The sequence below is a fragment of the Pelmatolapia mariae genome, linkage group LG7 (genome assembly GCF_036321145.2).
Source record: "Pelmatolapia mariae isolate MD_Pm_ZW linkage group LG7, Pm_UMD_F_2, whole genome shotgun sequence".
Classification (NCBI taxonomy): domain Eukaryota; kingdom Metazoa; phylum Chordata; class Actinopteri; order Cichliformes; family Cichlidae; genus Pelmatolapia; species Pelmatolapia mariae.
In genome coordinates this window covers 4,458,645-4,473,152 of record NC_086233.1, presented here as the reverse complement: position 1 = coordinate 4,473,152, position 14,508 = coordinate 4,458,645, and the positions used below count along the sequence as shown (strand labels likewise).

Here is a 14,508-nt window from a genome sequence, read left to right as displayed (position 1 = left end):
AGCCTGTTACTTTACAGTAACAGGCTGTAACAGTTTGAATACAATGTTTCTGAATAAGTATACATTTTGGAGGGAACATTTTGGTACTTGTTTTGGCACATTTTTCACTCAATGACGGTAGATACCAATAACCATCTGAGTTGATTTAATGTTGTTGAAAATCGGATCAAGGTCACACCAAATGTAAAAATCTGTTAAAACTTTATTACAAATATGTTTTTATTGTCTCCAAACTTCACAACAATATACTAGGCCTTTGGGGACATGAGTACCTAGGTTGGCTAACAATTTGACCTTGACCTTTCTTTTTAGTGCCCAAGGTCAAGGTTGACCTTGAAACCTTTTTTCAAGAAATATATTGAGTAATATATCAAATGAAAGGGCCTGCAGAGAGCTGTACAACACAGTTGTTATTTTATAATACAACGCCCTCCAGTGTCACCATGACAAAATAAAGTTTTGCAAAAATCACACAATGCATGATTATATCTTAACATTGTTACAGCTTATAGACGCCAGCCTGCTCATGTAATCTAATATGTGATGTACTAAAAACATGATGCTGACGTATGCTTGCATAAAAACAATGTAAAACATCAATGTTTGTCATTTAGAGTGGAGTTCAGGTTGAAATTGGTTTTATGCACTCTACAAAATGTAAACCTTTACCACCAGAGGGCAGTATTTTAACAGTGGTTTTTTTTTAAAAAAAAACAACATTTGACATTAATTGTAGCCAAAAAAAAACAATGACATTGACTCCCTGTACCAACTTGTGGTATAAAATGGCATTACAGGAAAGTACAACCCGTCCCTAGTTTAACATAGATGTTTTCTCAGATAAAGTTACATTCTAGTGATTTCGTTAATTTTGTCGGGTTTGTATCTGTTGTCAAAAGGAAAAATGTACACAAGGTCGTTTTAAGTTGTGCAGACGTCACAGTTTACATTGAGGAATTTATTTCTGCACATTTACATCTTTGCTGTAAAAACCAAACAGCAGCATCTGCAGTTGTTGGCTGGTACCAAAAAGACATCGGTCGCCACCATCAAAGGCAATCAAGTTTTCAGGAACCAGGTGGCTGTCATCAGGTTAAAAAAATAATTATAACAAAGTAAAGCTCAAATCCATTATATTAAATCTGGTAGCGCCATCAGCCCTGACCTCACGAGTATAGCAATGACTGATAACAACTGTGACATCTTCTCATAATAATGAGATAAGATGCAACTGAAAAAGAGCTGTAACGATGAAACGAAAATCTAAGTATTTCTGATATGAAAGTAAACTTTACGGTGCAAATTACACCAAAGCATTGGACTGTGATGCAAATATGGAAGAATGTGATGTGAGATATGTGTCAGTGCTGCAAGTCTCTCAATCACAGTCTCTCCTCACCTGCCTGCTTCCCTCCTAACTTGCACACTTGCAAACAGATATTTGGCATCTATAATGACTTAGATGAGGTGCTCTTTGCCTTTCTGAATCACAGCACCAAACTCTCTTTTTTTAACCTCTTCGTGTATCCTCCGGTGACCTGATCCGCGTGAGGCAAACTGCATGCCTTGCACCCCCCTCTTCACCTTTTTCTTATCTGTCTGTGTCTTCATGCTACCTCCCCCTGACATTCCAGGTCTTTACGAGGCCCCTTCTCACCCTCGGTGCAACGAGCTATATTTAGTGCGAGGCATTAAAATAACATCATGCGAAAGTCAAAGCCCAGAAAAGATCCGGTGGTCAGCTCACATGGACTCGTGCTACCTACAACCCTCACCTGCTTCTGCACTGTGCAGGCAGGTGGGTAAGCAGATAGACACAAAAAGGACGTTATTTCAACGTACTGAGATTTAAACTTCAAATTAATCCCACAAGATGCCCTTACATTATGTTGGCCCTTAAACAGCTTTGTTAGAATGCTGTTATTACTCACTGCCAGTATTAGCTTACTCATACTAAATCTATATGATAACAAAGATATGGATTTATGAAGTAGGGTGAGATTTTACAGTTCCTCCACAATCCTGCAACAGTGACCTGTCTTTTATGATACTGCAGAAATTATAAATGAAAAAATGTCATTTATGAAATAATGTTATGTTTCAAGAAGAAAGTACAAAATTACAGGCTTTGGGTGGGAGAGGCTCAGTTTATCAACAGAGGCCACTATGAAGCTAAATTTTTGGCTACGCCAATGCTAAAATATGAGGCTGTTCAAAATCAGTGTTGGGACTAACGTGTTATTAAATAACGCGTTACAGTAAATACGTTATTATTGTGGTAACGAGCACAGTAACTAGTTATTATACCAAAATCAGGAACGCGTTAATCGTTACTGGGATTTAGATAGGCTCGTTATTCGTTACTTCGTGTGGTGGCTATCGCACGGAGCTTCCACAGATTCAGTAACATTAGCAAGTGGTGGAAGCCAGCAGGTGGAGGAGGGAAAGGGGAGGCAGGAGGAGGAGAGACCCGAGGCAGCCGCCGGTCTGAGTGTCAGGTGAACTGAACTTCAGGTAAGAAATTATGACCTGCAGTCTATCTGGGTCAGATATAAACCAAGTTAAAGTGGAGTTTATTTTCGTTGTGCTGACTTTTTCGTACTGCGTACTAGCTAGCATGACGGAGTTTCTATACAGCTGGGTGGGTGCTATGATGTTACTGAACTTTATTTTGTTCATAAGGTTAATTATTAGAGTTGCCAACCACCCCGTAAAAAACGGAATCGTTCCGTATTCAGAGAAAATATTACGCGTTTCGTATTGAGGTGAAAAGGAACACAGTTTGTCCCGTACTTCAGCTACAATGAAAAACAGACAAAGCTGGAGTTATTCCGTGTCTTTGCTGCACAGCTGCCTCTTCTTCTCTCATTCTCTCCCCTCCCTCTCCTGTTTCTACTTCAATCATGAAACTGATCAATGATCAGCTGATCGGCTTTTCTCTCTTGTTTGTTTATCTCCCACTTTGCGCCAGAAAGAGGAAACCAGCAGATGTCGCGTTAAACAACAGCAGCACGTTTAAGCTTGATCAGCTGTTGTTAGAATTTATTTAATATTAATTTCTAGTATCAGCTGATGTTTGCTGGAGCCACAGCTGTAAAGCTGCTGGTCATGATATCGGTTTGGTTATCTGGTGAGAGGGAAACATGAAGATGAAACCAGGAGATGTCCTTACTGAATCATCAGAGTTTCTGAGAGACAAATAACACCAGGATCCTTTTCTATGTAGCTGCCAGCTGGTAACTGTGCAGGGGCGGGGAAAGCAAAGTGCTGCCAGGGGGGCCAGGTAGGGCATTAACAGGGAGAGGGGGGCACAAAGAAATACTTTTCTTTCCTCTTCTCATTTAAAATATCTAGCTTTTAATAAATAATTATCTGAATCTTACAACAAACGATTGACAGATTGATACATATATACCATCAGAACAGTGTACATCACTGTCACAACAGCGTTTGTTTTCATTCAAAGGCTTCATGATTTTTCCTATAATGGCGGGCCGGTCAGTCAAAACGCCCAGGCCTATTTTTTGTCCCAGTCCAGCCCTGTATGCAGCTCATCTGCAGTCTGGTGTTACCTACATCTTCCTATTCAGAAGGCAGAATTTCCGAGTTCTGAGTACAATCAAAGCACCACGACTGCAGTTTTTGTGTTGGATGTAAAAAGCGCACGTGACGCTGTGACGTAGGCTAGAATCATGGCGGCGATCAACGACGGTCCAGGCGTGGGATTTCTCTCGTGGAAATATGCAGATTATCTTTTCCTTTCTATTGGTAGGTGGCACAGTGCACTTGTGGCAAGTAAGCAAGCTAGAAGACTGGCAATCTTGCTGGGTATCCAGTTACGGAAGCAACACATTAACAAGAGAATTCTGAGTAAAACCAAAGTTACTTTCCGTAGTAACTAGTTACTTTGAAAGTAACGAGTAACTTGAAGTAACTGAGTTACTTTTGATAAAAGTAACTAGTAATGTAACTAAGTTACTAATTTAAAGTAACTTACCCAACACTGTTCAAAATGGCAGTGTTGAGGCATCAGAACCAGAAGGTTTTAATGATGTCTTTGATAATCAGACACAGTTTTAATAAATATGTGCACATTTACTCCCTAACTAAGCCATATGTTTCTAATTCTAACTCTTGGTAGTGTTACCATGTAGTAACATAGCCAAGCAGATTCATAAACACATGTACACCTTTGAATAATGACATTTGTAATGTAATTTACTTTATATATGTTTTTCTACTCTTATTGAAGTGAGGAAGCTGGTGTACCCAGAGAAAATCGAAGCACCCAGAAAGGCCACAAACGTCTTTGAACCAGGAACCTTCTTGTTGTGAGGCTGAGCCTGGTAAAAAGCCTGCTTCAGCAGAAAGGATTTACTCACAAGTCTAAATTCCAGAACGAAATGACAAGCCAGGGCTGACCAATGACTCCAAGTAGCTCAGAGATATGTACAAGGTGTCCTTTGAGTCCAGCCCCTTGATGTGCCAGCCACAGTTAGATGCAGAACGATAACAGCCCTCATTCACAGAGCGATAAAATCTTTATTAGGAAGTTAGAGGGGTATCAAAAGGATATGAGCCAGAAGAATTTTGTGATTTTGTTCAGGTCTAAGCATTTAAACCTGCTTAGTGAGGTTTCTACATGACAAAAGTGTGTAATTATGCGTTTGGGTCTGAAGCAAGTGGTCCTTTGACCATATGCACCATAACCTTGTGCGTTCGACCAAAGGGCTATAAAACCTTGCCCTTGAATCCAGTGCATCACAGCAGACAGACACTCTACGCTGAAACTGAATAAAGTCTGCTCAGTTGTACTGTTTCAAATTTGAAATGTGTGTAATGGCTATCAACACCCTGACAGGAAGAAGCACTTCAGACAGTTCTGCTACAAAACTACAAATGTATGCAGATGATGTGGTATTAAAAACTTCATTTTGTAAAGCAGGTTATAAGCAAGTCAGCTTAACTTTAGAGGTTCCTCAGTGCATTTATGAATCTCCTGAACAGTAGATGTGTGTGTGTGAGTGTATGTGTGTGATGTGCCAATGTGCGGCAGTCAGTCGGTCCAGGTGATTGACAATACACCCCTGAGCATGTTGGGAAACAAGATAAGCACAGCCCATTTTGTGGGCCTCAAAAACCCAAGAGAACAGACACGGAAGAAGATAGAGGGAAAAAAGAAATTACAGCGAGATTACACAGCAGGAACAGACAGACAGACTCACAGATGAGAGAGGGACAGAGGGAGAACGAGAGAGTAATTTACTGGAAATAAAGAGTGACAGGAAGGACAGGAGGTGCCGAAAAGAGGAGGAATTATGGGAGTGTTTCTCCTTTTGCCCTCTCCTCTCGTCCGTTATCAGCCATCAGGGTACTCCATCATTCTGGATCCCATCTTCCTTAAGACAGTTACACTTCTCCTCTCTCTGTCTCTGTCACTCAATCCTCAATCCAAATTCAGCTGCAGGCTTCCACCTTACAGTAGTTTTTTTACTGCACCGGCCTCGATGGCCAGGTTGAAGACTTCTTGTGTCCGTCCTATCAGCCTCTAACAAATTCACTCAATTAGTTATCGTTATGCTCAGAAACATGAGCACCACGTATGAGCAGACTTTTACAAGGTGACCCGTTTAGACGCACAGTCAAACAAGTAAGCGTCAATCAACTTACTGCTGTGGGGCAACAAACAGACATGACGACCGCGTGTCTCCAAGCAACCAGGAGCGGCAGTCGAGGCCATAATTAAAACAGGAGCCTGCTCGAGGAAATAACAGGAGACTGGAAGGTAGACCGTGTGTCTGCAGCAGCTTTATGTACTTTTTTATTTCATTCATAAATAGCCCAGAGCAGCACTGTGGACACCGAGTAACAGTAAACATGAATGATGTCAGAATCGCAGCAATATTCCCCCAAGTCAGGAATCATCTGGCTTTTTAAAAATAGTAAAATTCAGTATTTATTTATTTATAACTGAGTCTAAAATGGACCAAAGAGCTCAGTGTTATAAAACCTGCGCTTTATTTTTCAAATTTTACCTAAAACCATGAGTGAATTCATTTCCCAATGCATATTCACCATCCTGTGGGTCGTCTACTTAGGAACGATGCTGTATTTAAATGTGTGCGATGTCAGAACACTGGCCCACACCTCGAGGTAAACATAGACTTTACTTAGAAGGCCACCCACATATTGTAACAGCCGAGCAAATATATTTTTCCAGAGTTTATTCAAGAGAACAAAGGATTTCACCGTCAGTTCACTGGGACAATCCGGTGAGTCTTATGTTGAAAGTTTAGTTGTGTGCAGGCGTGCAGCAGTTTGAATTGCTGCTTCTCAGCAAGAAGGATTTGAATCTTTTGCTGGGACGTTTACATGTGTGGTTTCTGTCTTCATAGTCCGGCTTTCTCCCACAGTACAAATACATGTTTGTTAGATTAGGTGATGATTCCAAGTTTGCTGTAGTTGTGAATGTTTCTATGCCTTAGCTACGTGACAGACTGCCGACCTCCACTGCCGCCACGACTTTGAATTTGACAAGTGGAAGAAAACTGATGGATCCATGCATGCGTAGTTGCTTTTCGAAGGTTATTCACAGCTCTTACCATCTCAATACATTTTCTTTGCCTACTTTGGCGGCTGGAGCCCGTCCCAGCTGACACGGAACAAGAGGCAAACCATTCACCCTCACATACCTACAGTCCACCCAGCAAACACTTCCCCTTGGGCTCTACACAGCCCCAGACCGGTCAAGGGCTGCAGCTGATAATGTTTATTTATCTGCTGAGAGCTCAAAAGCCACTCCAACCTGATCCTGCAGCAGTTGGAGAACTGCATTGTATGATACCATCCCCAGCTGCAGTCCCACACTGGGATTAGCTCATTATCACTCATTGATCAGTTGATCAATCCAACAAAGGCTGAACAATTTCAAGATGTACTTGAACCAACAGCAGGTGTAATCCCTTAGAAACACAATAACAAGTCCCAGATGATCAGTTATAACTGTTGGTTAGATAACAGGGAGAAAAACAGCCAGGCAGCAGACAGGGAGGGATGAGCTAACAGAGTGACACAGGGCAGCACTGCCCACATGGTCAATGAAGTAAAACAAAAGACCCTGACATGCCCGGCTCCACATCCCTACACTGTTTTCAGCACTTAGAGTAAGCTGAGAATTTGTGGCCTTTCATTCTTTTGCGTTGCTCGTATGCAGAGCTTAGCTTTGAAGACATGAAGTTGAAGTTGTAGCTGTGTACTGTACTGAGGGGGTAATCTCACAAGCAACTGGTCTGTGAGCTAGTCTTGCTTGTGCTGCTACTGATCCTTCAGCCACAGAGAAGAGCGGCGTTAGAACATCCAAAGAGCTGAAGTGAAGCTGAGTCCTCTTCATGCTGCTTTTGATCATCTTTGATGACTTTCCTTGTCCCTGTTGCTCTCTTCCCTGTTCTGGCCGACTTCTCAACCAGTCACCATTCAGCCTACACCCGGCAATAGTACATTGGTTTTCCAACCAATGCAAACTTGCTCATGACAAGTTTGCATCGGTTGGTTTTCTATTTGTAATAAAATTCATACCCAGACAAAAACAACTGCAGTACCATAAAATAAGCATAAGTTGGCGCCCCGCTCAAAGCAGAAACACCCCTAATTTTCAACCTAGCCAGTATCCAAATGCATGAGTTTGTGCAGCAGTTTGTAAACATGTTTAAGCCTACTGTAAAGTTGGACACGTCATCATGGCGGTCAGTAGTGACTGAGTTGCTTTTGGAACTCAGAAACTGCAGTTTATGGCTTGGTTTGTTAGCCCTGGAGGTTGCAGCTTAATACCAACTCATCTTAAACCTATAAAAGTGAAGACTAAATACACACTGTATGCTTATAGCTGAGACTCAATGTAGGCTGTTATTATAAAAGAAAAAACTCAATGTACCGAGGCAGTGTTGGTAGTATCAGCACCACGATGTCCACAGGTTATGTGAGCTGCAGCAGTTCTGCAAGACTGCTGTAGCCCACAGTCAAGATAAGCAGCGTGTCTTGGATCTTGCAAGTACAGTTTGGTACTCCAGTAGAATGACAGCAAAAAGTAAAAACCCCCAACAGGCATAACAGAATCACACAGAACCAGTAAGAGCTGTGAAACTGAAGAGGTCACATGTCAGAGCGCAGCAGTCGAGGGCTTTGCAGCCTCAGCTGTGTTTGTATTTTCCAAAGTGGATGGCTGAAACTGTCGGGTTGTGTAAATTCATGTTATGAATTTTTATGATTTTCCTCATTGCCCCTCATTCATATTTATCATGTTTTTGAAGGACTAGCTCGATAACATGCTCCTGTCTTTAGACCCGCCCACCTTGTCACGAATATTTATGAGCGCAGCAGCTTCAAGGCCTTCAAGTTCATTGTTCTCTGGCACAGCGAGCCTGATTTCTACCAGATCGATCATAAAAAGAACAGAAGGAGGTGTTTCTTACCATTGTAAGAGAGGCGAGGCTTGCTTAGACACATGATAAAGTGAACCTCCATTTCATTGGACGCCACAGACTTGGAGCAGACAGGACACTTGAATCCTAGGAAGAAGAGGAGCAAAGTAAAAGATCAGCGCAAACATATATACACACACATGACTGTGAAATAAACAAGCATCGGCTTCATTGTGAGTGCATTTCACCCAAAGGAACGAAATGTAAAATGTCATTTTGTAATGTAAAAGAATGTGATAATAGGAAATCCCGGCCGTTCTGATGTTAAAATACCCAAATAGACCCAAACAGTCTTTGAATACAGCTGGCAAGGTTCTTTGTTCTGCTCTGCAGCTTTGGTGAACTTATCATAACAGCGCATGATCCAGTTTTCCACCTGCTGCATGTTCGAGTTAGAGCACATTTCTAACTCGCACCGTAGGAAGGACTACGGACCCCAGCTGAAGCCCAGGATGGCCGCCATCTTGGGCTGAATGAGATCAACGATATCAAGGACCACCACAAGTGAGCCAACCAGAAGAGAAAACAAAAGACAGGAAGGTGTTTAGGTGTTTTTGAGTTAACTTTCAAACTAAGAGAATGGATAAAAAATAATAACCCACTTATTGGCTTCTATTAGCGTGGCCATTAGCATATCCAGCTTACTAATAGGAAAAATTGGTGTCAGATGGAGTAGAAGGTCTGCCTTTCTAAAAAAACAAACAGGCTGAATCATTAGCCACTACTTAATTATCAGTTAAGGAAAGAAACATTGACTAAAATAAAACTTTGTGATATGGAAGACTGATTAGAATGAACCCAGACCGTTATCATTGTGCTATCCAGTTCTTCCCTTTCACCCCAATGCACACTTTAAAAACACTCATCTGTGCTTGTTTTCCCAAGTTCTGTAAAGTTGTAGCTGTGTCAGTACTCTCTGTTTGTGCTCTTTGGAGCCATCAGGGCTAACTATATTAGTATAACACATACCAGATAATTAGGTCAACACTGGGTCACACAGCTGAAAACAGCTGCGACTGTGACAAAAGGGAGCTTCAGTCAAAACGGCAGTGACTCTTCACGCTCAGCATCGCTGAGAATGGGATATGTTTCAGCAGGCATTAGGCCAGTGGGTTTTGTACATTTTCACCAGATTACTTCAGTTTACTGAGCTCACGCTACTGTACCTTTGCTCAAATCAAGACTGGTACCAACAAACTGCTAAAAAACATTTAAAAAATACAAAACTGCTAATTTCAATGTGTAAATTCTTTGGAAATATCCACCAGTTTCACTGCTTTTTGGTTTAGGTTTATTAAAAATCGATTATATGGGAGGTAAGGCTACAGTTGTTTGGTGGTTTAATGAGATTTGCATATATATAAACAATTACACTGATGGGGGTCTTCTTTCTCCAGGAATTCTTGCTGAGCATTTTTCCCCTTCTTCTTTTCAGAGACTTTCTGTGGAAATGTTTTAGGTGCATAGCGTTTTGCTGTTGCTAACTAATCCTGGAAGTATTAGACCTCTTAATTTGTAATGTTCTGTCTTTTTCTTTTCCTAATTGCTCTTTCCTTTCTTGTCTTTTGCTAGTTTTAGACCAACAACTTCCAACCTTTCTCAATAGGGTCAGGCTGCATGAGGTAAAGTGAGATAAACTTGCTGTGGCCAGGACTGCTGCTGTGGACAGCAGTGAAAAAAATCAGTTTCGTTAAATGCTACAGAGAAAGGAGTTTGGAATAAAGTTTGGAATAGTATCAGCTTCACAATGTCCACAGGTATGTGAGCCGCAGCAGTTTTGCAAGACTGCTGTAGCGCACAGTCAAGATAAACAGTGTGTCTTGGACCTTGCATGTACAGTTTGGTACTCCAGCAGAATGACAGCAGAGGGTAAAAACCCCCAACAGGCATAACAGAATCACACAGAACCAGTAAGACAGTGAAACTAAAGAGGTCACATGTCAGCGCGCAGAAGTTGGGACGCTGAGTGGGAGTGGAGGCTTTTCTGCAGACTCAACATCTCCAGGAACTGGTGCTACAGGGGGCCAGACACCAACCAGGTGGAGAAGGCAAGCTCTGGGATCTGCTTGACGAGATGGGACAAGGCGCGAGCAAATAACTCCCAACTCGCTGCTGGGTGTGTCAGGACGATGTCCCCGCTCCAAATCCCCAACCACTATATTCTGATAAGAGGTCAAACATTTATGACAGGTGGTCACTGATGTGCCTGTGGTGCCAACAAGTTTGTAAGTCTTCCAAATAAGAAACTAATAATCTCATTTTCAGCCAAGAGGGTTTAGTTCAGCTCTGATCTGAGGCCCTTTTGTTGCTTTCAGTAACCATTTATTTTCATTTATGTCATTTGGTTAGCTTTAGGCAGTAAAACTTCTTGCTTGTGTGGTTTTAAAACCTTTACAATATTCACTGTCTTACTATTTATATTTTATTCCTGCACAGTTGGTGTGGACCACTCACAGTTTCATTATACACAACAACGACAATAAAGGGCTATTCTATTCTATTCTATTCTATTCTATTCTATTCTATTCTTCCTAAATGATACTTAACACCAAATTGTCAGTTATAGATAACGATAACAGCTCGTAGACATTACTAATGGGGTGTTATTTTAAAAGCAGGAGCTTCTCAGTCTAGCAGGAGGAACTGCAAGCTACAAATAACACTGGACATGTGACAACTCTAGTTAAAAAAATAGCCCACCTAAAACTAAACTGCAACATGGCAGCATACTGTGCATATAACATAACTGTGACCAAATTAATTTTTAAGTTAAAGTTGTGAGGAGACGAGCTTTCAGTTGGTACAAATTCTGCAGGAAGAGTATTAACAGAGGTTGTATTTTTCCCTCACCAGTTCCCTGTTAATGTCTTGTATGATCAGGCTTGATCATATATTCAGGACTAACACTATGATGTTATCCCAAAAGAGTTCATTGCTTTAAGTTTACAGGGTAACGTGTGCTTCCTAAAGTTTCTAAAACTCGAATATGTGGCAGAGACTCTTCAGGTGGCAGACACCATCTCTACTTTAAACTCAGGTGACCATACCTTAGTTAGGTTGCTATAGGCTCATGATATTGGGGACTTCCTGTGATAACATGGGCATTTCTTCCTCTCTCCCCTCTTTTCAGTCATCATGTATTTATATGCCACTGCTGCATGTCATTCATTTTGATCCGTTCTTTCTTGTAGTTCTTGTACTTTGTGTTTCTCTTTCTTCTCGCCCTGAAAGCAGGGTTCCCCCTTCCCGAGCCTGGTTAAAAAAAAGTTTGTTCTTCTTCCCCACTTTCACCAAATGGTGGATCATTCTGTAGGTGAATGTCAGATTGTTGATATTATTAACATATTTGTCAAACTACAAATATGTTGAAGACAAATAATTTCACTCTCTGCCACAATATCAGATTTTACTGTATGATATTCATTTGACATATGCTGAACTTTTTAGACACAGGCAACACTCAAAATATCCTCTCAGTTTTGTTCTGATGACTGGATGAGAGAAGCATTTCCGCCATAAAATCGCCACTAAATAACAGTATTTAAACAAGCACTGGTGATATGGAGCTCATTCTAAAGATGGTTAGATGCAACTCTACTAAATTTGATAAAACAGAAATAAGGCATAATAAATGCTCCATTTAAATTGTAGCAATACGAGGCAGCCTCAGTCCACAAATGGCAGCTACCATGATAGAAAATTGGCAGCTGACAAAAATGGAAATTAATGACAGGTCCCTGTACCTGGCTGAGGTAAAAGGACTTAAAGCTAAACAAAGGTTTGAGCTTCTCCTGTGTGAGAATTTGCTGGAGTGATGACACATACAGTTCTAAGACATTCACAGGCTTACAAGTGGAAAATAAAGTAAAAAACAAAAATAACACTGCAGAACTGCAGCATACATACATGGTGCTCATTTCTGTGAAATGTGAAAAACGCTAAGGAGGTGCAGGTAGAAAACACACAGAGAAACGTTCACTACACACACTACATGGCAGCTGACCCACATTTCCCTTAGCTGCTATTTTCAGACGCTCCATAGGGATGAGCAGAGAGTGGGAGATGGAAGAAATGAGTGAAAAAGAGGTGCAGGAAGAAGGTGAGAGAGCTGAAGCATTTCGAGGAGAAATGAAGGATTGTGATACGTGGTCCAGCAGGACTCTATCTGCGCAGCTTGTGTGTGCGTTCGCTTTCAACTCAGCCAAGCGCCGCGAATCCTCGCGGACATTTCGTATTCAAGGAGCGCATGAGGTCAGATAGGGACGAAAATAAATCACAGGGCCGGATCATGAATTAATTATACTGGTGCCTATGTGAGAGCATGGACACAGATGTGTGCTGTGAGTGTGCGCAGGCCTGTTTTGCAGTCCTACTGTACAGGAGTTGGTTCATGTCAAACGGGCACATTTCTCTAATATTTTCCTTCAGTGTCATCTTAGGACCACAGGTGATGTGGCGATAAATGCCACACAGCGCTTTTATGGTTGCGAGCTGTGGGACGGTTGGCACCAAATGACAAAGAGGAGAAATTTCTCAGTGCTGCTGAGAACGACATGTCTGGTTCTCAGTCATCCAGGTCATCGTAGTCTAAGGAGCTTGAAAAAAAAAGCGTCTGGACTTCTTTAAGTTTCCTTGAAGACATTTCTCCTCTCATCCGAGAAGCTTCTTCAGTTCTAAGAGCAATCACATGAGCCAAGGTGATCAATAGGGGGTCCATGACCCTCTTGGGGACACTCCCATAGGGCTTAAAATCTGGAACTCTCCACCATTTGCTCTTAGAACTGAAGAAGCTTCTCGGATGAACCGTCTTCAAGAAACTTAAAAAAGTCCAGACAGTTTTCTGTGGAGGGTGGACCGTTCACCACATAGCAACATTGATTTAATATTCATCTGGCCATTAATAGCCAATAATGTTTAAACCTGTAGATCAGGCGTGTTAAACACAAGGCCCAGGGGCTAGAATTGACCTAGCAAAGACTCCAATCTGGCCCACTGAACAGCTTTAGAAAATGTGAACGAGTGCACAGATAATCAACTTTTAACTGTATTTTCACAAGTTTTAGACCTTTTTCTATTAATAAACCCCCCCACCCCCACCCCCACCTTCACCAACTGCAATTCATAAAACACCAAAGTAATGAAGCCAGAAATAAACAATTAAATGAGAGAAAGGTTCCCGTTTTTACACCATCTGCTATTGAAAATTATCTGTTTCAGGGGAAAATCATCTGGGCTTTTTGGTTTTTTTTGTCCTGTCAGTGTTAATCTCGTTAACCGCATTAACGCGGCAATCCCCGTTAGCGAGTAAACGCGGATCACCCTGTGCGTGGGGCTGCACGGTGCTAACGTGTTAATGAGCTAACCGCGCCAACGCGTTGACGCCGTGCAGCCCCACGCACGGGGCGATCCCTCGCTAACAGAGATTTGCCACATTAATGCGGTTATGGCGTTAATATCATTTTAAGGAGATTAACACTGACAGCACTAGTTTTTTTACAACTAAATTATACGCTGACTTAACAATGACTGACTTAAATGAACTACTAGAACCTTCTATCTATTTTTACATGTTTATCCTGTAGTTTCTCTGGTCCAGCCCACTTAAGACCCACAACGTAAAATGAGCTTCACATCCCTGATCCAGATTATTCTGGTGTGAGGCGTCCAGTTTTAGAGGTATCTGTTGTAGTGGTGTCTGCGTTCTCTTGAAAATAATAGAAGTGAAATGTGTTTGCCTTGCATTACTCAAAGTAATATAGAGCTACATATAAACATTCAGCAGCAATGCCTCTTTATACAAATCTTTGCTCATATCCAGCTTCACTGAGTAATTATTTTCTTACTAACATATTACATACGGCAGCCATTGTTCATTAGATGATGTTTGTTAGAAAGCAACAAAGACTGATTTCTTCCTTGGCTTAGCTGTAATCTTTCACTGCAAAGGATTTCTTATATCAGTTTGATTTGGGATGAACTTACATTCAGAAACAATTGGGCTGGATTTCTGTTGGTATATCTCAGTTAGGAT

General features: G+C 41.5%; 1 protein-coding gene across 1 annotated transcript in view; it reads right to left on the bottom strand.

Annotated features, from left to right (window-relative positions):
- znrf1 (zinc and ring finger 1) overlaps window positions 1–14,508 on the bottom strand; it is a 71,059-nt gene that overhangs the window by 14,853 nt on the left and 41,698 nt on the right. The window contains exon 2 of the mRNA XM_063477611.1: window positions 8,469–8,564. Within this exon, the coding sequence (XP_063333681.1) occupies window positions 8,469–8,564 (96 nt within the window). The remainder of the gene's footprint in view (window positions 1–8,468; window positions 8,565–14,508) is intronic.